This window comes from Pseudochaenichthys georgianus, chromosome 13 (genome assembly GCF_902827115.2).
Source record: "Pseudochaenichthys georgianus chromosome 13, fPseGeo1.2, whole genome shotgun sequence".
Taxonomy (NCBI): Eukaryota; Metazoa; Chordata; class Actinopteri; order Perciformes; family Channichthyidae; genus Pseudochaenichthys; species Pseudochaenichthys georgianus.
This window is the reverse complement of record NC_047515.1, coordinates 10941610-10968596: the sequence shown is the minus strand read 5'-3', so window position 1 is coordinate 10968596 and position 26987 is coordinate 10941610. Positions and strand designations below refer to the sequence as shown.

The 26987-nt window shown below is 40.4% G+C and overlaps 1 protein-coding gene across 5 annotated transcripts in view; it reads right to left on the bottom strand.

Annotated features, from left to right (window-relative positions):
* The window catches only part of LOC117457139 (alpha-2-macroglobulin-P), a 43793-nt gene extending 17101 nt beyond the window's left edge, over positions 1–26692 (bottom strand). The window contains exons 1-20 of one of the 5 annotated variants that reach the window (XM_034097026.2): positions 26446–26692; positions 14685–14865; positions 13350–13506; positions 11952–12004; positions 10786–10806; positions 10137–10305; positions 9950–10034; positions 9383–9503; positions 9178–9292; positions 8973–9082; positions 8088–8243; positions 6646–6882; positions 6288–6351; positions 5659–5804; positions 5397–5546; positions 4313–4534; positions 4024–4099; positions 2855–2887; positions 2631–2769; positions 205–430 (exon numbers count right to left, since the gene is read on the bottom strand). In XM_034097026.2, coding sequence (XP_033952917.1) covers positions 205–430; positions 2631–2769; positions 2855–2887; positions 4024–4099; positions 4313–4534; positions 5397–5546; positions 5659–5804; positions 6288–6351; positions 6646–6882; positions 8088–8243; positions 8973–9082; positions 9178–9292; positions 9383–9503; positions 9950–10034; positions 10137–10305; positions 10786–10806; positions 11952–12004; positions 13350–13506; positions 14685–14865; positions 26446–26534 — 2550 coding nt within the window. In that variant the 5' untranslated portion in view covers positions 26535–26692. Of the gene's footprint in view, positions 1–204; positions 431–2437; positions 2580–2630; positions 2770–2854; positions 2888–4023; positions 4100–4312; positions 4535–5396; positions 5547–5658; positions 5805–6287; positions 6352–6645; positions 6883–8087; positions 8244–8972; positions 9083–9177; positions 9293–9382; positions 9504–9949; positions 10035–10136; positions 10306–10785; positions 10807–11951; positions 12005–13349; positions 13507–14684; positions 14866–26445 lie in introns of all 5 variants that reach the window. The other 4 variants (XM_034097027.2, XM_034097029.2, XM_034097030.2 and 1 more) reach the window with 4 other exon arrangements.
* Between the last annotated feature and the right edge of the window lie 295 nt (positions 26693–26987).

Below are 26987 nucleotides of genomic sequence, written 5' to 3'. Positions count from 1 at the left end.
GAGCTGGAAATTAGCAATGTTGGCTAAAGCTGCCACATTTACTGTTTTTTGTGACAGTTGATTAATGGAGACTGTCCACGACACTATAAACAAATAAACTAAACATGTAAACAACGTTTTAAAAAAGACAATTTGACTACCCTATCCACAGTCCTACGTGTATCCATTCAAATCAATTACATCTGCAACAGCTAGAATATTTACCATAATGCACTTGGAGAGATAGTTGAAGACTGTTGCTTTGAGTGTAAACACCTCCCCTCGGATGACTGAGTAGGGCAGGGTGAGACTGACAAAGAACGGCTGGAAGGCGACAAGCGCTGCGTTGGGCGCCACGCCGAAGCCCACGGACGAGACGCAGAACGCTCCAGCTGCCCACTTAGTGATGGTGTCAGGGACCGTCTTCTCCACGTTCACTGAGCCACTGTCTCTGTTCAAACAAACAAGCAAGAGTCAAATAAAAAAGTAGCATGAAAAAATACATATGCTTAGCACATTCCATGCATTGCTACTGCACATGACATTTAAGTGCTCAGTACATTTCAGTGTGAATATTCTTTACTACAGCTAAAATGATAAATAAATAGTGCATTTGGGTGAAATGGAACTTCATTCCTGCCCAAGAACACAACTTCTAACAAAACAAAAGGTCTACAGCTATGCTAGCAGCTCTGTAAATTGCTTTGAGTTAATGCTAACATCAACATGCTAACAGTGTCAATGCTAAATTGCTAATATCAAGCAGGTATAATATTAACCACGTTCACTATCAGAAGTTGTTAAGTAAATGCAAAACATCCTGATAAAACATCCAGTAGTTGCTAAGACATTAAGTCAAAAACTACAAATGTTAGCCACTGTCTGAAGTTAAACACAAAGTTGTAATATCAGGCTTTGTCTGGGCAGAAATGTCTCAACAAAATTAGCTAATAAGCAATAACACAGGTGAAAAGTACTTATGGGGCTTAGTTTTGCAGGTATTTTGTCATAAACCAAAGTATTGGATACATTTGAATTATGACGACAGCGGCAAGAAAAAGAGTAATTAGGATACATCCACTGGGCACCATGAATGATTAACAAATGTGTGTCATTAGGTTTACTTCACTGGGCACCTTGAATGTCAGTAAGGAAACAAAGGTGTTTTCCTTTAAAAGCTTAAATAGTCACGCTCCTGGTGGTGCTTGAAGATTAATGAGGGGATCATCAATGTCATGTTTGCCTTAGGAACCATGAATGTCTGTACAAAATTAACATTTGCTAGTTGGCAATAATGCAGGTAAAAGGTACTTCTGGGGCTTGGTATTCCAGGTATTTTGTCATAAACAAAAGTATTGGATAAATATGAATTTTGACTCCATGGTGGTGCAAGGTAAAAGGTAATTAAGTTACATCCACTGGGCACCATAAATGTATGTACCAAATTTGTGTCAGGTTTATTTCACTAGGCACCATGAATGTCAGTAAGAAAAGAAAGGAAAACAAATAATCACCAACGTTATGGCGGCCTCTGGAATCATGAATGTCTGCTCCCTACTGAATTATTTCCACAACTATTGGATGGATTAACATGAAAATGTATGAAATGGTTGACCTACAGACAACGTCATTAGGATGCATCCTCTGAGTAGCATGACTACCTGCTCCTGACCCTAATATCTCTCGACAACTTTTGTGGAAAACTATTAACTGTACGATGTGCTGAACAGACCAAAATAGCCTTTGAGAGCCACACTGCTATCACAACTAACAAATACATTATTTAAACAATAATAGTTACATTTATTAAAAATGTCAAACTTCATTATTGCAAGCAACCTTGACAAAGGCAGCTCATACAAGATACATTCTTCCTGTCCTTACCTTTAATAATAAAATACCTAGATATATGCAAAACATTTAAACTAGGGGAACTCAAATTCAGGGCATTTTGTTTAAAAGGAACAAACTAAAAAGATAGAGGATGATGTTGTACCATATCTTTTTCATATAAATTAGGTGACACTTGTATTCCAACTTTCCATTGAACCAATTGTGCAACCGCTGTAAATATGTAACAGTTTCGAAGCATTTTCAAAAATTTTACAACTTTGTCCATTCTTTATTAATTTGATGGAAACATACTTGGGATTTATAACCAGGTGTAATATTAATTCTCGGCAGATTCTAAAGCGTAACAATTTGCCGTTTGTTTACAGTTCAACAGCATTTTTTATTTAATATATCATGGACTATATAGACAGAAAATGTGATGGTTAATGATGAACATTGATTTCCTTTCAACATAAATAAACAAATTAATCTTTCTAACTGAAAAATAACTTGTTAATTATATAATGCCTATATTGTTAAACGTAATGTTTTTGCTCACACGTGCGTTTGAAAGTCACAAATGTCTTGTTTTTCTTCCTATTCATATATATGTTGTTATTATTACCCCACAGAAACTAGGTCCCAGATCCAGGTTTCAGGGAAGAATGTCCTGAGAGTCTCTTTCTTCTGCTCCTCTTTACCGCTCACGGCGGCACCTGAACTTTGTGGCATCATGTTGAAGGCCATGGGTAACGGAGAGTCTAGCACTGGAAACACACAAATACAAAACAAAAATCGAATTAAGCACGTGAACTTACCCAACAGAAACCAGTTCCCAGATCCAGGTCTCAGGGAAGTATGTTCTAATAGTCTTCTTGTTCATTTTGACCGTCTCAATGTCTGGCACATCCTCGTCCCCTGCTCCGTCTGCTTCTGCTGCTTGGGCCGAAAATACCTCTGATTGAGATAAGGTACAAAACAGTTTATCTGTTTCATTGGAATTTTTATGAAATTGCTAGACTCTGTACCCAAAAACACATACTTGGCATGTGGTCATCGAAAGGTAGATCCATGTCTGCCAAAAAAAAGTGTTTATTAATGCTATAAATATAAATATTAAATGAAAGTAATAGTTAAATCACATTTGACACTTCATAAAAAGTAAACGTGAATTTGTGTTTTTATAATATTTTTTATTAATAATACTAACAAAGTGTTCATCAGAATCAGTAATTTGTTAAGACTGTCAGAAGAAGGTTTTTGTAATTTTGTTAAATAACTGTGCTACTCTTTGTTACATTTATTGTGTAATAACATCAGCCAAATATCATGCAATGAAATGTTTTGCCTTAGATTATGGATTATATAAACATCATAATCAGATATTTAAGAACTTTTGTTGAATGGAGTGGACCTATCATGCAAAATGCACTTTTGTACGTCTTTTATACATGAATATGTGTCCCCGGTGTGTCACGGAACTCACCAAGTGTCAGAAAACACAACCCTGTCTCTTTTCCTCCATACCCAAATCTCTAAAAACGGGGCTGCAATGGATCCGATACAGATTTAAAAATTATCTGACGTCAGGAACGAGGAGCTCCGCCTATATGGGCAACTCTCCACCTATCAGGAGGAGACAGCCACGGCCATTGCCATTCGAAAGCACTGGAGACGCTGTAGTACATATGCCAGGCCTGTAGGTGGAGCTGTAGTCTGCCACAAAAGCAGTGAAGAAGACTTCTCAAATTCAGCCCTTGCAAAAACAGGGCTAAAAAAAGAGAGCAAGTAGAGCAAAATGAGACATGGCTAAAATGCATGATCTGTTTGGTATTTTGAAAAGAAACCTTCGCAGACATGTTTTGTATAGGTATGGCCCTACAATATATTATTCAAATATAGCATGATAGGTCCACTTTAATTTAATTAAAATGGCATGCTTTTTGGTGTATCTGACGGAGTTGACAAAATCAAGGAAGTGAATAAATGTCAAGTTTACTAAAAAGTGTTTTAATAAAAAAGGTGTTCCCTTACCTGATTTGTTGGCTCATTCCTCTGTCTAATAAATATACCACATTAAAATAAGGGTTGTATTTAAAACTTGTTTTGTAACTTACCTCAAGAATCAGTGCTGTAATAGTGTACAGTATATTATATTTCTTGCACTACTGATGATATCAATGGATATCAGTAGCAAACTATAAAACATACCGGTGTAATAGACCCCTGGATCGCAGTCATAAGGTTTTCTAACATCGGAGTTGGTCACAATTTTGATCCCTATTCCCTAGAAGGGGAAAGAGAGAGATTATTAGTCAACCAACAAAATATGAAGTCATATTTTGTATATGATTGGTCACACATTTTTAACGCAGTCACAGTTTTAAATGACCCTGACAGAAATTACAAAAGGATACATTTTCTCCTTAAAAATGTATATTATATCGATCAATATCTACAGCCCATTATTTAAAACCAATAAAAAAAGGAAATGTTTCACTTTAAAAATGTTGTAAACGTCATTCTTCTGATCGTCCTCTGGAAAGTAGAATGAGCGCTTTGCTCGACTAGCTGGCTCTACGTCAGGGGCAAGCTCCAGTTCTGGTTCTGGTTCTATTATCTCGATTTCATCCTCTGGCAGAAGCTTGCAGGGATCGGACTCAGCGTCTACAAGCTCATAGCTGTATCCTGAGAGCTTTTGCACAGGCAACTGGCTGTACACCTGCATAAAAACACACATGAGTCAGGGTAAGTCATCAGTTTACACAGGAGGTAAAGATCAGTCCAAGTTTCAAGTTCCTTTTAAATCATGATCTTAAAAAAAAGTAAGTTAAAATTAAAAAAGAACAGCTGTACTGCTGAGCTAATTTCAAATTCAGTGTAGATCTGGCAGCGGACATTGGGGAAAATATATTTGTAATGCCTTTATCTGGAGACTTGATTTTTGGTTTCTATAACTGGTTAATTTATGTTAGTTTGCGGGAAAACAAAAGACTGATTCCTCAAGTTAAGTAGTGTGAATAGTCAGTAGCTACACAGCACCACAGGTCAGCTCTGCTGAATCTTTCTGTGAAAACTGTAGGCTATAAAAAGTGTCAAAAATGTAAGCTCTATGTTAAAAAACTGTTAACTGATAAATGAAAAGGACTGATCTGAATATTATCTTTAGCAGGAAGTCATTGCATTTACCGATTCTGTTGAGTGTTAAAATGATTTACAGTCAGATCAAGGACAATCATTACTGAACAATTCAAAAGATATTTCAGGGGCTATACTGTAGTAGTATCATACTATCATCCAATATCATGCTATTGCACTTGACTCCAGGATTAAGAGGAAGCTAAATTAATGTTAACTAGGTCGATTTGTAAAGTGTTTTCTCTCCGTTCCATCGGGTTTCCATGTCTAGCATAATGGACTAAGCTACAACGACATTTGGTTGTGCAACCATATGTTGCGTAATGAGAATCCTTGTTTTCTACCTATACTATTTACTCCTTTTAAATCCATGCCTTGTTTTAAGCATTTTAAGCAAAAACATCATGCTCAGGTGTGCGTAAAGATATGATATGGTTTCTTCATACCGAGTCAACAGTGAGTTCCTGCTCTTTCTGCAGCAGCAGGACGCTCTGGTCGATGGCTCTGACGGAGCACATGGAGCCTGGGTGAGCCTGCAGGGTGAGCGTGGTCTTCTCTGCTGGAAGCTCCTGGAGAGAGGAGAACCTCAGAGACACCTGCAGACAGAGAAGACACCGAGGTGGGGAAGCATTAGTTTGACAGCCCAAAAGAAGTGAAGAAGTAAAGACCTACTGTATGGTAAAGACTTAAAACCATGAAGTTGAATACCTTGTTATTGAGGCAGAGCCTGATTGGGAAGTCCATGCTATCTGCCACAAGCTCCCCTTTGGGCATCACAGTATACACGACCACCTGGGCAAAAGGGGCCAGGTTTGTAACCTGCCGCAGTGGCACAGACAACTCTCCTTTGTTGACTGAACCATGACACACAGAGAAAAAGAAATTACAATTATCACAATAAGTAAACACAAATAATATACTTCTCATTCAACGAACATAATATAATAACCTGCGAAAGTAGCCTGATGCTAATGTAGGTACCAATAGGCACCTACATATTTCTTTTTTTTAAATAAATGCCCAGCAGGTGGAGACTCCACTGGTTGCAACAACTCTGAATGCATAGAAGTCTATGAAAAAAAAGTCCCTAATATAATAATTCGGTAAATATATTCTTTATGAGTTTATGGTTTCATTGAGTAGTTTTAATTATCTTTAATACATCATGATGTTAATTTTGTACATTATGATCCCATTTAGAGTCAAATAGACAATGAAGTAGGTTGTGCATTTGGGCGTGGCTACCTTGTGATTGGCATCTGTTGACAATAATAGAAATACAATCATGACTAATCCATGTTGATGCCCATCTTAGTTTAAGTAGCAGTTGTTATTACCAATTCCCGCTTGAACAGCAACTGGGAGACTGCCATGCTGAACAATTCCACCCCTGGACATCACCTACGAAGAAACATGACGCAGGCAGATCAATTAAATAATTACATTAGATATAGTTTTGCAGTGCATCCTACAGTCTTTCAAGTTCAGTCAGACATTAGATTAGAAAAACAAAAGACTGTCCAACTAGACAACAGCGCAAAAAAAAACATGACATTTTGCAACTAACTTTCCCAGTCCGTTAGTGTGCTTCAGCTACAAACAAAAAGCTGGCAACATGTGGCTGATCTTTGCAAAACTAGTCATTCCAATGAGCCAATACTGACAGTACCTCATAACTTATTACACGAGTCTTACCAGGTAAAAGAATTGGAGGATCTCCTGGCCGTTCTTCAGCTCCGCCCCCTGGATTATGTACTGAGCACGCACCGTAGCATCTTTGTCACAAGCCAGCTTCCCGTTCACCTGCATGAGTTTCAGGAAACTACTGCTCTTGGAGTAAAATGCTATGACGTTGTGGTATGCAGTCCTGTACTCTGGTCTGCGCACGTCTGCCACATACGGCTCACTCACTTCCGTCTTTCTGGATCGCGCCTGTAGACCAAACAATCACATCTCAGGTTTTAAAACAACCGCCTTCACTTATAGATGTTAGGAGTAAAGACAAAATTAATCCCTAAGTGTCAAAGAATAATTCTCCTTACTCCTAAGATATTTGACCTTTCGGCCTGTTGACGTTTTACGACGAAGCCGAAGTCTGTTATCTGTCTTAGGGAATGGGAACTGTCAGCTATTGCTGACATGAGTTTTGTGACCGGTCAACTCTCGGTCACAAGAGCCATAAAGTCAAATAAGTAATTCAGTGCCTACAGGTGGTCACGTACACCTTCCCCCCAAAATATGGGTCGACTCTGAGTGAAGCTAATTAAGAGGTCTGCCAAGGGAGAAGGGATTCAGAATTGACATGGCAACCCACCTGAGCAGTCAGAACGTTCTGCTGCTGTGACTTGTGATATGAATTCTCCGGCCGATGCTTGTAATAAACTGCCAGTGTTTGACATCAGAACTCCTGCTCGTCCTGTGTCTCCTTCATGAGTCGGTGACTCCCACTGCATTGCTACACAGAAGTTTCCTCCACAATAGAAAGGTGCAGTATTGGCGTATTTTTGAAGTCTAGCATCTCAAGGGTTCCATCGTCAAAAAGCAACAGGATTTCCTTATTGGATTTCCGTCTAATGCAGAAAATAAGCTTTGTGGCAAACACAAGTTTTTTTCCGCAGAATTATCTCCACATATTAACACCACTTTATGATTTCTGAAGAGTAAAACACAATCCGCAGAAGTAAAAAGCTATAAACAAACTACATGATGGGAACAAGCGCCATTTTTCTGACTCATTGAAGCTTTGGATATACAGCAGTGGGGTACCTACTGACATTTTATATTGTAGAACCAAATGTGAAAATCTCGTACATTTGTGTTAGCCACAGACCTTTCTTCAGGCTGCTAACCACAAACACGTTGGAAAAAACGTTGAGACAATGTAACCGGAAGTGGTACATTACCAAGTCTTTTCCAGATGTTAGGCCTTATCCCTGCACTCTATATACCTTTACCTATCACATATGAACCTTAATGATCTCAAAATGGGATAAATTAAAAAATAATCTACGCCCGTCTTGTTCACCTCCAACATGATCAATAGGGTGGAACGTTTCTGGATTGCATAATTGATCAATAGTGAATTGGTTAGAAATAGGAAGCTCTTGAACTGAATTCATTATTCTGCAGTAACCAACCTGTAGATTCACATTGTCCTTCCAGAGGGCGGTGTCAAAGGAAAATGAAGCCTTGCCATTCGTGCCTGTAGTCAGCGTTACTCCTTGAGAGTTGCCAGCAGACACATACACGGCCTCATTGGCGACAGCTTTGTTGTCTGGACCGATCACTTTGACCTGTAAATAAGTGAGCAAGCAGAAGCTAAAAGTTCTTCATCCATTCAACAAGGCGACACTTTCAAGTACTGTAGCTCTAAAATTGTACACTTTGCGATGCTGGTCATTTAAGGGTTTAAGCCGAAAGGGGTTATTCCCTCTGGTCCTCTGTGTGAAAGAAATATTCAAATGGTAAATATGTATGCAGTATAAGCTAGCCTATTAGCAATGGCGATATTGGCCTACTTTTAATTCAGTAGGTGAACCTATGTTCATAAAATAGTGTGTGTGAGCTTAACTGTATATATAAAAAAGCATTTTCTGTCAGCTCAGAATTCTTTAACTGTATTGTGTCCTCATACGTTTCATTGTTGGTGTATAGGCTACTGCCTGAATATGCTCATTTTCCAAATATCTTGTATTTCTCTTTTCTAAAGGTTAAATTACATTACAAGTAAAAAACATCTTATTGATATTTTGTACCTCTTTTATTTATTTGATATTGAGGTTATCAAAAAGTAACAAATCAGGTTAAATTCCCTTTACATTTAGATACTCAGATTAGGTTACATTTATTTTTTTACAGGTCACTGTAACGGAATGCATTTTCAAAGATACCCTCTCAACTGTTTGTGGATAATTTCCCAAACTGTGGTATAGCTAACGATCCACTAGCATGGATATGAATAACTATGCATCATGTGGTGACGGCAGCTATATCGTAGCTCCCAGTGGTCTCTCTCTAAATACTTTTCCCTCGAACAAGATGCCAGGCTTGTATGCTTCAGGCACATCCTCGAAGGTGACAGTTCTGACAATAGCGCTGAAGCTGGTGCGCCCAGTGCCTGCAAGAATGACTCCTAAATGGTAGAAAACATACAGATCACAGCTCATCAGGAAAAGATGGTGATTACTCGATGAACAGTCCATGTTCCTGTGTAAACAGTCAAGCTACCTGTGCCGTACTCCTCCAATTCTGCATTCAGCTCAAAGGTGCCATCGTTCATGTTCCTGTTGAGTCGAAACACCGCCAAGTTCACAGTTTGTGTAGCACAGCCAGCTTTGTCAGTCTGGAAGATAATAGCACAAGTCAATTTCAACCCAAAAAAGAGAATTAGAGAGAAATAGCGGCATGTCTTTCATTAATCTGGAGTACTCACCGTCAGTTCATAAGTCTTGCAGATATGTTTTTCCCTTTTACTTGTAAACCAGTACATTTGGGAAGCAATTTTGCAAAAAACTGCCTTGACTGAACCGACAACTGGTTTCCCATAGGTGTATCTGCAGGAGAGAGCACAACGATTGAGGAATGCTCTTCAGGAATGGATAAATGGACATTTAAAATGTGTATTTATTGCAGTGCTGTACGTTATTCCCCAAAAATCCCCAAATAACTTTTAAGGTCTGTTGCAATAGCTATAAGCTGCTGTTTGTGTATTTGTGAAGCAATAGGCCATTGGACAAATGAGCTTTCGGTCCAGTGGGACATGTTTTGGACTATTGGGGTGTTGGCCTTCAGATACCAGTGAACAGCTTTCTGTGTGAGACGCACACTCGGACACCATTTCCTAAAACAGTTGTATACTCTTGCAAAGAAAAAAATGTGCAAAATTGCAGCCGTAAATTGAGGAGAATTACATTTTTTTATTTGTTTTTATAAAATAGCCACTATGCTAAACTTCATTGCCATTGCTAACCACTGTCGGTCTTTTATGTGAGACACTCACTTTCCACAAATCTTTAGCGTTGCCTCCCGGTCCAGGATGGAGATCACATTGGGTAATTCAACCTTTACCTCATATTTGGGCAAAACTGAAGGAGAGGAAAAGTATTTAAAAATCGAACTGCTGAAAAGGTACATAGATCAAGCATATCAATCATGTTGGTAATATTCAGCAAATAACAGCAGCAGACCGTATTCCTTGATGTCGAAGCTGTGGGATATTTGCTCTCCTTGGTCCGTTGTGGCAGTGATCACGTAGCTTCCCTGAACCGCCTCAGGAATTACGGGGTGGGCAATATCAAGGATACCGCTAACAAGGTTCCTATCCAACCACTGAGCAATGCGATTTGAATTGGGATCCTACATGAAGGCAGAGGGTCATTTGAGGTTGAGTTGAGACCCAAACATTTACTGTGGACTGATGGTGGTGGCTCATGGTGTCTATGCTCACAAGGATGTTTTTCTATCCTTCATAATAAGGCAACAAAAACCTTAGGGATTTGTTCCTGTAATAGTTACATCTTTTAAATTATTCAGATGGCAGTTTGTATAAAGACAATATAATACTTAAGTGTAATACCTTCAGTTCATGTCAATGTTTGTTGATTGGATTGTATGTTTGGCACTACAACTAGGGGTCGCCATAATCAAACGGAAAGCCCAAAACGATTTTAAAATAGCCAATAGGCCAATGATAAAACATTCTCAAAATAAAACACTGCATTTATGTACGCCATTAGCATATAATTATATAATGAGCAGGCAATGTGTATAAGGGTCTTGTACAGTAATCATTAGAGCCATTTACTCATACTATATATAACTTGTTGTCAGTCTTACCTGGAGCTCCACCACTTTGTACTGAAAAAGAAAATAACATTTTCAGTTGCATGTAGAATTTGTACAATATTATGCAAGAAGAATACAACTGTAAAGCAAATGCACAGAATATAAATCATTAGCAGCTTCAATAGCAAACATTTACAATCCACAAACTGGAGGAGTACTGGGTAATGGGCAAGATGTACCTGGTTGAACACAAAAGTGCAAAATACAGAAAATCAAAGAAAAAGAAAATACACTTTCATTCACTTACTAATATAATGATATATCTGTGATAGTGTTGGAAGCAGCAGCTACATCGTTTTGGATGCAGTTTCATACAGTTAAAAAATAAACCTTATACATTTCAGCAGGGGTATAATAATACAAAATAAATCCATTTCTGACTTTGAACATTTGATTTGAACACATCTGTTCTGTCATTTTATATATTCACAGAATTTCACACATATTCAATATGTTTCACATGTTTTAGTTTAGAGACTTGTATGGTAGGTCAGACAGTATTACACATATATTATGAATTAATTAAAATTAACAATATTATCCCATTAATCAGAAAAATCCTCTCAAACGGCACTAAAACACATCGGAAGCACTTTACCTAGCATTTTGTATTAAATACTTTTAAGAGGCCATGTTATGCTATTTCCTGTAGTGTGTTAGGTGTATTTAACTGGTATAAATTCCATGTGTTCTCTCCAGGGGGAGTTTCTCTCCCACACTCCCGCATTTTAAATGGTTCACAATATCACAGCTAAATGGACTACTTGTAGCTTTCTACCGGCATGATATGATCCATTTGAATTTATTTCACTTTGGCAACACAGTTTTGTTTATATCCTCTCAACACAAAGGGAAAATGCCGCGAGCCTGTATTGATTCAGATGTTTGGGTCAGATGCAGTGTGTGCCAAATGAACTCTGACGGCATATTTATCACACTACTCCACACGGCGATTCACGCCCACGCTGTCTTCTAAATCAACAAACAGCCCTTCTTTCACCTCCCACTCTCCTGAACCAAAATAGACCTCGCTCCTCAGATTCAGTGACTGCTTGGTAGAAATCACACCAGATTGCAAAGTTCCCTGGATGGAATAACTAAATATATCACTCGACATAGAATAATTTTGAAAGGCGGTAACAAATAAATATACATACCAGTCGGGCTACAGGAATGAAATTGGAATCCATCGAGACGACTCGGAATTGGACTGTAAATAAAAAGCAGGAAAAAAATAAAATAAATAGCATTAATGTTTTCTCTCAACATAAAACACAAATAGCAATACATAACATCGGTAAGGGAAACAGAGAATCAATGGGGGTAGGGTCTAATCATAGAGGATTTTATGGTAAAGATGACAAAGACCTTCTTACCACTGCCTTTTCGACAGATAACCAATCAGATGAAAGCTGAATTAAGCTAGTAGGGGAGGTCACCATAGAAACGTTTCTTTAGGTTTTTAAAATACAACCCGATTTCGTGAAAGGCCTTTTACTACCGAAGCACTTTTGATTACATATGTACGGTACAGTGGCCAGCATGTGCCAACACTCTTCAAAACCAGCAAACACACTTTTGCACATTTTTCCCTGCAGTTTTAAAATATAAAGACTAAAATTTGCCAAAACACATCCAAATGAGGAAACATCTTCACCAACTTCACAATGCACATTGGTTACTGAAGGCGCAGCATAAACGAAACCCTGCAAAGACAAAACGCTTCAAGTGGCTCAAAACCCAACGGAAACAGGGACACTAAAATGTATGCACTCTGGAGCACCTTCAGGAATAATTTTAGCCAACTGTAACTGTTGTTGGAAACTTTCATAAAAATGTCCTTTTTATTGGATTATTTTAACAATGTGATCGCACGATTCCTTCCAACATTATTGCAAATCTGCTGTAAGCTATTGGGAACGTAGCCAACCTAGTCATTTCAAATATACTGACGACACTTAATTATGGAACAGACAAACGTCAACAAGCGCTCTTCTTCCAGCATCACTTTTTAGTGTCCTCGTTTTCATTTGAGCATCTTGCAGCGTTTTTGTATGTTCAGTTTGTAGGGTTTTGTTTATGCCGGTACCTTAGTCAGGTTGGTGAATGCTTCTTTTGTATTTGCATCGTTTTTTAAAGTGCAGCGTGTTTCTCCTAATTGTAGTATTTTTGTCACATTAGGACACCGGTCTCGTCTTTCTATAGGAAATATACCACGGTAATATTAATTTAGCAATAAAGTGGTGATTAAAAAAAGCACATTACACATTATATTAATGCACGTTAAAAAGTTAGGTTTGATTGTTTTTTTTGGTGATATTTCTTGCATTAAACCTGCACCAAGAACTCAACCACCATCTTTCTGTGTGTTGAATATGGTTATAATTCCTAAAGTTGTCAAGTAGTGGCTCAGCATTATGTAGTCCAAAATTGTGCAAGTGCAGCTGAATCGTTAAGCATTGCAGAGGGGAGAATGTGGGCTGTATGAACAGCACGACTGCAGCAGAGCAGTCATTTTACCACACAGCAGGAAACCCACAACATGTGATACTAACCTGTCTGTCCAGGTTTGTAGATGGGTTTATCAGTCTGGATGATGTGGATGAAAGCAGGACGCTCAATCAGGATTTTGGTTTTCTTGCTCATCGAGACACCCTCACCCATAATATTGACATTAATGGATGCCACAGTTCTGTGACGCACTGTGGGGACCTGTAAAAGAAGAACACATACATCTTTCACAGAGGGTGACATGGCCCATATTATGCTTTTTGGAGTTTTCTCTTCCCTGTAGTGTGTTGCATACGTTTTTGCATTAAATTAAAACGCCTCCTTTATTTACTTCTGCGACAAAGTGACATTGCTTTGTAACACGTGTGCTTCTATTTGCTAGCGCTAATCACAACAAAGCCAGCCAGTTTACCAATCAGAGCAAACTGGAAATGAGCATAATCTGGCCCCTTTAAAGCTTAGGACATGTTACTTGATTTGCAGGTTCATATTTGTATGTTGTGCCTCTACTGTGACATGTTTACATGCTTTAATGTTAAAAAGGGTCTTTATTTTTCCCCATAGTGCCTGTGCTGCAGCTCACCCTCTGTCTGAAACCAGAGCCCAGTCTGCTCTGACTGGTTAGCTGGCAGACTCTGTTGTGATTGTTCAACCTTTTCGAGATGACTAAAATGTCCCTCCCCTGAGCTTATCATGGACGTTGTGTTGGAGCGCTGGGTGGGGGCAAACTCCCTCTGGAGAGAACTTTGTGATGTTATATAACAGGGACTACTTCCAAAATGTGTATGGGCATTTTCCTGTATGCATGTGTGTGTCGTGAGACTGAGGGTAAGGGTTGTTTTCCAGAAGAATGCAGGTGCCTTTGGTAAAGAGCAGCCTTTGGTTGGTTGCAGAAAGCCAAATGTCAGACTATGCCTGAAGCAGGGTGGAACACTGGTGAACGAAGTGAAACTAAGTGCTATTGTCACAGAGCTGATTGGGGTCGGCGGGTCATTTCCATCAATATGGAGCAAGGCCCATAAGTTGCATAACAGTGAGCAGCGTTGTGACAGAACCCAGATCAGTACTTTATAGAGAACTGTTGGTGTTGAAAGCCTCAGTCATGGAGCCAACTGGCTGATTAGGTACATCATAATTCCATAGTTTTTGTGCCATTCGTTTAATGGGGGGGCGAGAGGAACGTGCCTTGAAAGCTCATGAATGCATCTAACCACTAACAACAACTTCCCTCCCCTCCCGATCTTCCATACTCTACTTCGGCACTAAACATGCAGAAGCAAATGACTAAGAGCAGTTATAAATTGTATTTGTTTTGACTGAAATTTGAGACAACACTTTGCAAATTGCCAAAATATGGGTGTACACATGCTGAGTCAGACCTGGAAGTTTAAGCAGTGATAGAAGTCCTTGTCAACAGCCTGCTCGAGTATGGTGGTTTTGCCGGGGCCCATCTCGAGGGTGATGGTCAAATTGACGGGCTTCGTTGGGCCATGGATGTGAGCACACAGGGTCTCCTGTTTCCCTCCTCTCACCTGGGAGCTCACAGTCACTGCAAAGATACTGCAGCCAGAAAGAGGACATTACATTAGTTAAAAAAAAGGACATGTGTGCTTCACATCAGAACAGAAAGCAGGGTTTTTAGTACTCATTCTTATGTGTTTGGTTATTGCCAAAATGCTCCTATATCAACTATTGGAGTCATGGATTTCTTCTACTACACATTGAGGCTGAGCAGAAGGAATTAATTAGCCGTTATTGACATCACCGGTTACATCAATTAAAGCCATAAGGTGGAGCTGAACACTTAAAAACCCTATGCAGAAAGCTTACACACCTTCCGGCGCAGACTGAAAACTCATCTCTTTCGACTCCACTTCGAGCGATAGAACTATTAACAAAGCACAATATATACTAACAAAGGACTGGCTTATCTAAAACCAGTTGAGTAGCACTTGAAATGTTTGGCTCTATGAAACCTGATGTACTTATCAGGTAGGTGTGTGTGTGTGTGTGTGTGTGTGTGTGCGTGCGTGCGTGCGTGCGTGAGTGCGCGCGCACGCACGCATGTGCGCGCGTGTGTGTGTCTGTTTTCTTCAAGTTTGTATCTTGGTGGTCGAACGCACTTATTGTAAGTCGCTTGGGATAAAAGCGTCAGCTAAATGCAATGTAATGTAAGAACTGTTACAGGATGTGTATTTTGAAAATTATGTAACTTTTTATTTTTTATTATATCATAACTTAGTACTTTTTAATGCATGTAACATTAAGCTGTCTGTGGCTCGTAAATGTCCCCTCTGTGGGACTAATAAAGGCATTCTGATTCTGATCGTGGTGCGTGTCAGCAGCTGACATTGATCAAAGAGCGAGTTTGGGTTTTATTTTTGTAATATTAGTTACAAAATGTTTTTATTTTATACATTTTTCTTTTGTCAGTTTATGTATTATATACCCGCTAGCTAGCTTACTAAATTGATAGCCTCGTTGAATTCTACATTCTGACAGTAGCATTAGTATTGCAGTTGTCCAGGAGTCTTTTTTCTCCCAACTACTTCTGCCATGCATTTTTTGCGCTAATTTAGCCAGAAAGATGGAGCCAGAAGCTTTGTATACTGGCAGACTTAACTTATGGCATTTTGTACTTTATAAGGATGTTTACTTTTAGAACTACCCTGCAATAAAAAACGAAAGTTGTTGTTTTGCTCCTACAGTAGGACTTATTCCTACTAGCTTTCCATAAAGTCCATATCGAACTGGAAAAATGCCATCCAAGTATGCTGCTTCTGCAGTTCAGAATCTGTTGCAAAATCCTCTGAACCTTCAGGACCTGGTCTAATTGGACGCATTTAAAAGTGATTCTAAAATAATAACATGCTTTGAATGTATTTTGATTTCTTGTCGGCCTTTAATTTGCTCTTTGATTTTATGCTAAATTCTTATATTGTCTTTTTGGTTGCAACCTTGTCATTTGTGCTGCTAACTGTACTGGAGAGGAGTCTTTTGAAATTTATTTTTAAATCTCATTAAAGGTGGGGTAGGTACATTTGAGAAACCGGCTCAAGATACACTTTTTGTTATATTCCATGGAATGCTCTTAACATCCCGATAGCAATGAATATCTGAAGTGCTTTGACAAAAAGTCCATTAAAAAAACGTCATCTGTGGAAGCCGTAGTACTGTAAAAAGCACGACCAATCATTTTAGCCGGCCCGGCAAAAAGGACCTGCCTGTCAGCCTATCATCTGTGCATAAACCATAGACCAGGCATCCTCAAAGTCCGGACTCCGGTCCGGATCCGGACCGAACCACAACTGTCTCTGGACTCTGAGCAAATTATACTTTTCATATGCATTATCTGTGTTATCTGCGAGACATCGCCACAACGCAACGAGTCAAAATGGTCCGCTATGTCCATAGACTGCAAACAGCGCTCTGCATGTCCTGTTCCACTGTCTGTGTGTGTCTGTCTATCTATCAACACATTGGTCCAATCACATTCAGCATCCCGTCAGCGTTTTTTCCCCCCAAACAATCTGCGAATCAGAGGCACAGTAGGGCGGGTCTTCGCAGAATGCGGGTGTGAAAAATGTGTGTCTCGTCTCTTTCAACCCGTCTTAGTCAGAGCGAGAGTTTAAAAAAAAAAATTCAGAGCGAGAGTTAACAGCTCATCTAGTTCCATCTGTACTGTAGCTAGTAGCCTAGTTTAACCTACCGGGGTGGCAACTGACACAGTTGTGGCTCATCGGACATTTATGAGAGAAAGTTTCTAATGTCCGAGTGCAAGTGAATGCAGCACAAGATGCACGTCATGTAACCCCTCCCCAGGTCCTGGCGCGAGCCTGGACATATGATTGGCGGCTAGTAGGGGTGTAACGGTTCACAAACATTTCGGTTCGGTACGTACCTCGGTTTTTAGGTCACGGTTCGGTTCGGTACGTTTTCGGTACAGCAGAAAAAATTATCACAAAACATAACATATATTTTTTTAATTATTATTAAACTGTGAATAATGTATTCACTCAAATAAATACAAAATATAATAAAATAAACATTAAGGTGCAGCATTTCGATGAACTGAAATAATCTGTATTTGAAATTTACTGTACTAGTACTCACAAAACAAACTATTAGTTTTGGGTTTTTAATTATTATTAAACTATGAATATTCACTCTAATAAATACAAAATATAATAAAATAAACATTAAGGTGCAGCTTTTCGATGAACTGAAATAATCTGTTTTTGTACTGTACTGTACTAGTACCTAAGCAGCCAGCTTGACATTAGGATTTGCTTGTCATTTCATGTTTTTTTAAAGAAAGATGAACTTGTCCACATTGCTTGCCGAAAGGGCAGATCAGCTGGCACTAGCAATGTCTCCTGCCGTGGAGAACACCCTCTCGCTAGGGACAGAGGTAGTAGCAGATACAGCCAGGTAGCGCTTTGCTAACATGGCAACATAAGGATATTTGCCGTTTGTAATAGCTTTGGCTCGGTCTGAAGTTTTTGCGAGTGGTGGAGGCTAAATGCTAATGGGAGTTGGGTTTGCACTTCAGTCTTTTGGTACCGGTGATATTCACGTTCGGGTGATGCCTTTTCAAATGAGTGTGCAAGTTTGATGTATTGCCAGCCGCGTAACTAATTTTAGTTGAACAATGCCGACAAACAGCTTTGGTTCGGTCCACCTGTCTTTGTCCGTCATCCTTGTACGTAACTGCGAAACCAAAATGTTCCCAAACCGGAGACTTCAATGATGCTGGAGGATTTTCGAGCTCAACTTTATCTGCGTTCGCCATTTCGACAGTTCCTCAAATTACTGACTACATTTGAACGCATCCCTCTGACCAGCTCGTCCAATGAAATGACTTGCTCGCTCTATGACGCGTTGAACACAATGGGAACAAATTACTCTGAATGCTGCGACGCAGCACCTGAGATTACTTCCAAGAAGTTGTTCACGTTCTCAATTTTTTACGTTTAACGAATAATTTCGGTACGTGTACCGTTACAGCCCTAGCGGCTAGGGATGTCCCGATCACCTTTTTTTGCTCCCGATCCGATTCCAATCATTTGATTTTGACAATCTGCCGATACCGATTTTTCCCGATCCGATCTTTATGCAATGCATTAAGAGAAAAAAAAGGTAACAGATAACGGCTGGTCATCCAATGCGATGAATTCAGCTATCTTGGCTGTTATTTTGTTGGCCTTTTCATTGTTCTGGGGCAGTTTCTCTTTCCTTTTAAAAGTCTCTGAAAGTGTCGGTTGTTTCAGTGCCGTTACCTGAGTGGCCGCTGTGTACTCGTCGTGTTGTTGTTGGTGTTTGTTTCTCAGGTAGCGTATTAGATTAGTCGTGTTGAATGTAGCTCTGTTCTTTCCACCATGCGGAACCTCTGCCTTGCAAACATTGCATCTGGCTGTTACACTGCCTTCGCTTTCAATTTTATAATACTTCCAAACTCCTGACATTTTCTCTGTCCCGACTCCCGAGTCACCAGCTAAACGTAGCCTCTCGTTAGCTTACTGCTACTATTAGACACTGCACCCACTCTGTTGCCATATTTCAGAGAAATAAGCAACCAGGTCTATGAAAACAAGCCCAAAGAAAGCAACACATACATGATGTTGTGTAATTTTAAACCAAAACTAAGTCCTCAGGATGACTTTAAGACGTGAACATGGTCATTTTTGTTTTGTAACATTAAATAAAATTATTTAAAAAAATTATATAAAAATAAAATAAAATTCCCGATCCCCGATTTTTTTCTCCCGATTCCGATCTTTTGAAAATCACGTGATCGGCTCTGATCCCCGATCACGTGATCGGGACATCTCTATTGGCGGCGATTTCATTTCAACAGGACGGCGCAAAACGAGAAGCATTCAGACCCAAGCACTGAAGGAATGAGGTATTTGCGGTCTACACTGACAGAGAAAAGACTGTCAGTTTGGCTGTACTCAGCATTGAATCAAAACGCACTAAAGCTGTTGATCTTAATACGTTTGTTAGGCGTTTTGCTGAACAAAATGGTAATCGCCGCATTCAGCTGTAATAGACATGTCAACTTGATGCTCTGGTCACGGATGAGCATACAAAACTATTAAGATGATGACCTTAGGTGTGTAAATATATTTTTTTCTTTGAGGGGATCTGCCCCAAAAAAACAGTTTTAAGTCCTGAGAAAGTCAAATAAGACAGTGTGTAAAACTACACCGCCCAGCCAAAAAAAAGTAACCACTTTGATTTAACTAGGCCAGTAGGTAAGGACATTCCACTGGATAATAACTGAAGTATAAAAGAATGCATGACTGAAGTGATGGAGACCATGTTGAAGGCAAACAAAAAGAGGAAATAACAGGTCAAATCAAGCAAATCCCCCTCTCAGATTCCACAGCAACCAGAAGAACATAAATACTGGCTGGTGATTTGATTAATCAGCTTTGTGATGGAATAAAAAATGCACAGTGCATTTCCTTAGCTGTGGGTGAGTCCACTGACACCACTGACATTGCTCAGTTGCTGGTGTTTGTGAGTTTTTATGATGAGGCAAAGGGGGAGTTTGTTGAAGATGTGTTGGGCCTGACGAACCTCAGTGGACACACAAGGGGGCAAGACATTTATAAAGCAATAATGGGGAATGCTGAATGAAAGAGGATGCAGCTGCCTTTATTCATAACTGTGCAGCTCTTACACTGCGACTCAGAGGGGTCAAGCACAGACACAATAACAATGAAAACTGCTGCATACAGATTATTTTTTGTTTTTGCAACCTCGTGTTAAGAATCTTGTTATGTTGCAATTGTTTAAAAGTTTGAATGACCGTAATAAATGGACCTTTGTCTTATTTAAACATTTATTTTGGACCTTTAAGATATGTATTTGAGTATCCCTGCCATAGACTGTATATATAAATGGACGTAGTGTCCGTGACGTCACCCATAAGATTCTGCAGAGTTGCCGTGAAGCCCTTAGTAGGCGGAGTCGGCCACTAACAGCTCGACTGTGACGTCAGAGTCTAATCCCGCCTACTCCAAATAAGGGCAAAGAGGCGGAGCCGAGGCGGGACCTGCTGCCTCCGAACTGGAAGTAAACAGAGCTAGCTCAGGCTAAGAAGCTAAGCTAACATGAAATAAATGCATACCAAGTTACTGCTAACAATGTAGTTCCCCTATATAAACGTTACATTCATAATCAAATGAGACAATCTGCAAGAGAATTAGCTATATTTTGTTATTCTTACTGCTTGTCATTCACACGTTGAGAAAAGACGGACTCCACCGCCCGGACCCAACGGAGCCGCAGTGGGCTAGCTCCGGGACGCCGGCTGGAGCTAGCCCCCTGCGGCTCCATTAGCTCCGGCGGCCACCACTGGGATAATTGGGTCCCCTATTAACATTTGCTCCCGTTTAGCATTATGGGCGTCATAGCCATAGACTATAAAAGTCTTACCCAAGGCTGAATCATAAACTAAAATGTATATGTATTAGTGCTGTCAAAATTATCGCGTTAACGGCGGTAATTAATTTTTTGAATTAATTGCGTTAAAATATTTAACGCATTTAACGCATGTGCAGAATGGCCCGCCCCATACGTGCCACCAGTGGCAGCGCCAGGGTATGGCTGGGGTAGGCTACACCCATACCAAGAAATGGCTTAGCCCCACCTTGAAAAATGATGTTAAAGTAAGCAAAAGAAAGTCTGCCAACTCGCGGAGTAAATTGCACAGACAGCAGTTAGTAAGATTGATTTCAGTAGCCACGGTTTTGAAAACTTTTGTCACGTAGTGATCGTCTTCTCAATAGAACATCTTTGATAACGGCGTGGTGTTGTTGCAGGAAGTATCGACGGAGAATACTCTTGCTGTAGTACAGGGCAGAGCCATATAATAGTAATAATATGGCTCTGGTACAGGGGTGCACATAACTGGTACGCAGGTTATGTGCCTAATCTGAAATGCGTACCGTCACTTGTGTCACAAAGCACATTTGCGTACCGACGTACTTGTGAAGCTTTTCAGAAGGCGGTTCGATCACCGGACGACAGAGTCGGTCTCCGTGTGCACAGACAGGGCTGCTGTTAACGTCGGTCTGTATAACGGAACTGTGCCCAAACTACGCCAACCGGCTGCGGAGGGAGACTCCCCCCCTCACTGGAGAACTGCGCTAAAACAGCTGATCACAACGTTCCCACTCTGTGGTCACGAAGTACTCCACTAGCGCCCCCCCCCTCTGTCGACTTTACTGAAGTACTCCCCCGTTGATAGAAATCAACAAGTAATGAATTAAGACCCCACGGTTTGATGATTGATAGGTGTGTGGGTTGTCTTTCATTTTGACACGCAGAACAATGTTATAATAAACATGGATACTGTGTTAAATGGATATATCCGCCTTCTTTCATTTATCTTTCCATTCCCAACAATATACATAAATAAATGGCATATTTTGGACATAGTTCGAATGGTGATTAATCGTGATTAATTAATTTATAAACTGTGATTAATCTGATTAAAAATTGTAATCGTTTGACAGCCCTAATATGTATGCATAAAGGGTTACGTCCTTAGCTGGCTAATAAGTAACAAGCTAAGCTACCAAGCACACAAACACCTGTGAACGGGGTTAACATGTATAATATTATCATTTTAGACTTCTTGGAAGTTCTGTTAGTACATTCAAGCGCACAGCACGACATTTTAATTGTCTGGTATTTGTAACATCCATCCATCTTCTCCCGCTTATCCGTGGTCGGGTCGCGGGGGTAGCAGTTCCAGCAGAGAGCCCCAAACTTTCTTTTCCCTGGCGACATCAACCAGCTCTGACTGGGGGATCCCAAGGCGCTGCCAGGCCAGCGAAGAGATATAATCCCTCCACCTGGTCCTAGGTCTACCCCTTGGTCTCTTCCCAGCTGGACGTGCCTGGAACACCTCCCTAGGGAGGCGCCCAGGTGGCATCCTAACTAGGTGCCCGAACCACCTCAACTGGCTCCTTTCGACGTGAAGGAGGAGCGGCTCAACTCCGAGTCCCTCCCTGATGACCGAACTTCTCACCTTATCCCTAAGGGAGACACCAGCCACCCTGCGGAGAAAACCCATCTCGGCCGCTTGTATCCGCGATCTCGTTCTTTCGGTCATGACCCATCCTTCATGACCATAGGTGAGGGTAGGAACGAAAATGGCCCGGTAGACAGAGAGCTTTGCCTTCTGGCTCAGCTCCCTTTTCGTCACAATGGTGCGGTAAAGCGACTGCAGTACCGCTCCCGCTGCTCCGATTCTCCGGCCCATCTCACGCTCCATTGTTCCCTCACTCGAGAACAAGACCCCGAGATACTTGAACTCCTTCACTTGGGGTACGGACTCATTCCCTACTTGGAGTGGACAGTCCATCGGTTTCCTGCTGAGAACCATGGCCTCAGATTTGGAGGTGCTGATCCTCATCCCAGCCGCTTCACACTCGGTTGCGAACCGATCCAGTGAGTGCTGAAGGTCGCAGACCGATGAAGCTATTAGAACCACATCATCTGCAAAAAGCAGTGGTGCAATCCTTAGTCCACCGAAATGCAGACCCCCTCCCCCACGACTACGCCTCGAAATCCGATCCATGTATATTACAAACAGGATTGGTGACAAAGCGCAGCCCTGGCCAACCCTCACCGGAAAAGGGTCCGACAGTATTTGTAACAATATTCCCTAAAAGGCACAATCACCACGAACACGGCTAAAGCTAAAGGGTCAAGTACAGTACTATGACTAACTAACGTTGTAGCCTCTATGGTTGTAGCCTAGCAGAGTGGACAAGTTGCTGTTAGCTGACAGTGAGGCATGTACGTGTCCATCAACATGACCGCGCCCTAATTTATGCAAAAACGTTAAGACCTAATATAAATAAAAGGGTCGTGTTAGAAAACAATTCACTTACAGATTCATAATCATGAAGGTGGAATCTAACTATATCGATAATAATATTTATTGCATCCATGGGTAGAAACTAGGGCTGGGCGATTTTTTCGGTTTTAACGATTAATTTGCATTTTTACTTTCCTATGGTTTGTGAAATGGCTGAACCGAAAAATCGCGATTTAAAAACATTTCTAGACTCCGCAGATTTGTTTAGCTTTAAGGGACTCCGTAGTAACTTACTCTCTCACTTTCCAGAACGCGCACAATACTCAGCCACATTGCCTGTGACTACCCGATCTGCAGCTCTGTGTACACATATATCACTTAAATTATTCAATACATCCTTTGTACTGAAGTATTCAAAAGTAAAAATTACATGTTTAATATAAATGATTTGCTGTGGCCAATTGTTTTCATTGCATTTACAGACCCGTGTAACTCTCTGATACCACCCAATGAATGCATTGACTTGCTTGTAGAACCACGCTACACAAAACAGATGGCAACACCTATAAAAACTATTTAAAAAAAGGGGCTACTGTATCGACCTATATAAAGTATATAATATATTTTTTTTTTCAAAATACCAAACAGATCCTACATTTTAGCCATGCCTCATTTCGCTCCATTTGCTCCAGCGCTGTTTTTGCAGGGGGCTGATTCTGTGAGCTGCAGCTGACCACGCCCCCGTGCAGGAGAGGGGAGCGTGCTCTGAGATCAGCTGCTGGGCTTTCAGAAGAGGGGGAGAAAAAGAGATCTCCGTCCTCCGTGTTTTATTCTTATAGAAGTAAGAAGAGAAGTAATGGGGCAGAAACCCTCCTTTTTACGCAGTGGTCCAGACATAGACATCAAACGGCGACACATATTCAGTTGGCAGTTACTTTGGCATTAGGGCAGGGATATCTAGATACTCTCCAAGGTTTGACATAATGAATTGTGCTACTTTTAAAGCAAGCAACGATGTTTTCAAATCTGTAATCAAAAAGCTCCTCAAAAACACTATCAAAGCAGTTCCTGCCGTTGCTACGTTAGTTCAAACAGTAACAACGGACTACTTTTCTTAGCGGATGCATGTCAATTTAAATCAATACATAAAACTATTTTTTAAATCAATAAAATCATTTTCTAAATCCATAAAAGCATTTAAATTAATATTGGGAGTCATGTCGTTACTTTGTTGAGAATGTGGCCATGTGTAATAAGCGGGATAATGTGCACATTGCATAATGTGCCTTCATGCCGATCTAGATCCCTCCGCAAAAAAAACTTTGATTTAAAAAAATCTTTGCGCATTAATGACAGCCAAGTGCCGTGGTGCTGTTTTTATTTTATTTATTTTTTATTCTTGAACAACTGATTTGTTCACATAGGCCTAGACTACTTGGTAATCTCATTTATTTGTATTGTGTTAATAAAGAAAATATGTATTTATATGTTGCCTTGGTCTGGTTTGTTTAGAAAAAAACAGAAAAAAATCGAGGTTTAAATCGAAAATTGTCCATTAGTTAGAAACAAATCGAGATTTTATTTTTAGGCCAAATCGCCCAGCCCTAGTAGAAACATGTTTTATTCTGCTGTAAAGTTGGGCATTTTAACATGGGGGTCTATGGAAATTGCTCCTTTCTGCAGCCAGTCCCTAGCGGCCCATGTATGAACTGCAGTGTGTGGCACTTCCGTATTGGCTTCCGGGCTGTTCCCCAGAGTTTGCCGCTTGGCATAAACGCATAAACTTATCTCGTGCCCTCATTGGTCATGTGCGCGTTCGTTTGTGTTGGAGGAGGGGCTCTGTAAGGAAGTGGCAGATTTTTTCAAATTCTAGTGCACTCGAGCTGGTTTCTCCACAATTACCTACCCCACCTTTAAGTCTTTAATATATTTTATATAATAAAATCAGTTCAGTTTTTTCCTGGAATTGAGCTCCTCTTTCACCACTGAAAAAAACCTATGCAAATTGGTGTTTGAAATCTGGTGTTATTGTAAATTGCATGAAATGACACGCCCAAACAAAACTCTGCTGAATATGCTGTGTTTGAGGCTGGTTGGCACACAGGGGCCTGCACTGCCGCCAATGAGAAATAAAGGACACATTTAATTGAGTTTTGGGTGGTGCTGCTGAGAATATTGATGTCATCTCAGCCTGAGCAAAAGTTGCATGATGAGGAAAAGTCATTTGACTCTGACACTAAACTATGAAAGGCATGCGAGTCAAGATGAGCACAGAGCAGATAACACGGAGGGCTGCGAAACAAAGGTCAGAACTCGATCAATATGCAGAGTGTGTCTGTGAAAATAAGAGCTAGAAGGCCTATCTTGATTTAGGAAAAAGACATGTTTGGCTTTAAGGCTAAAACAGCACAAAGTGTTCCCTTTAAACTTATGGTCACCACTTGATTTAGTAGATTAACCAAATACTTTATCATTGTTCAGTAATTTAGCAGATATGGCCAGCCAGAGGTGGAAAAAGTACTCAGATCTTGTAAGTAAAATTAAAGAACCAGAGTGTCGGATTACTCTGTTACAAGTAACAGTCCTGCAAACAAAATGTTACTCAAGTAAGAGTATTGGCCTTAAAATATACTTAAAGTACCAAAAGTACAAGTACTCATTATGAATATTGGCCCATTTTAGAATAATATAATGTTTTGATGAGTATTGCTGCATTACAGAGTAATCAAAGCTGGTAAAGGTTGAACACATGTTAATTACTTAACTTTGTACGCTGCAGGGTAGATTGTGAATGTATCATTAATCTAAATATGCAGAGTAAACTAAGATAAATACATGTAGTGGAGTAGAAATACAGTAGCCTACACGATTTACTTCTGAATTGTAGTGGAGTAAGTACAAAAGTAGCATTAAATGAATATGCTCAAGTAAATTACCTCAAAATTGGTACAGTACTTGCATTTCGTTACATTACACCACTTATTGGTAGCTTAAAATTCAAATGGTGGTTATTGCTAGCAGGTGGGGGGGTACTCTCTGAGACATACACACACACAAACACACACCACTATAGATTGCATAACAGTGATCCTGAGGCCAACTACAAGACTTTTTGCCTCTCCATGACACGATACTGGATTTTAAGTCTTTTAGTGATGCCAAACATTCACCACATTGAATTTTACTTTTAGCCAACTTCATCTCAACCGTCAAACACTGCGTGCCGGGACGCACGTAGCGACTTTTGCAAACAATAACACGAGTTCCGACAGTTTGGGGGGGAAAAACATTGTACTCACGTTCCATCGAGAGTGGCCGATGTTGCAGTTTGCACGAGCGCTGATGCGATGACGACCGCGAGCATTAGCAGCACAGGTGGCGGTGCCATGTCTGCACACCGGAGACAGAGCTTTGCAGCGGGGTAAGTTGAGCAGAGTGCACCGGAGGAGCACGAACTTCCAGACCAACTGACTGCAGGCCGTATGCAGAGAGAGTGGACAGTGATGTGCAGGGCAAGTTGCTCAAACGTAGGGGGGGTGGAGGCGGTGGTTGGCTTTAATAACTCCAAACCAACGCCACCCCTCCCTCTGGAGTCACTCCCCCCCAAATCCGTTGGAGCTCGGAAGCCTCCTCCCTATTCCCTGAAGAGTTCCACTTCCCAAAAGTTGAATCACACAGTCCAGTACTCCCCTCTTCCAAATAATTTCAAAAAATCAACAACAGTTTCAGTAAGAAAGTGAAAAACAGTGGAAGGTGGGAATAAAGGAGCCATTGTCTGATATAGGCATGATGACCATGCACTTTTAAAACTGTTGAGCAACAACTTGCCTGACTACAACAG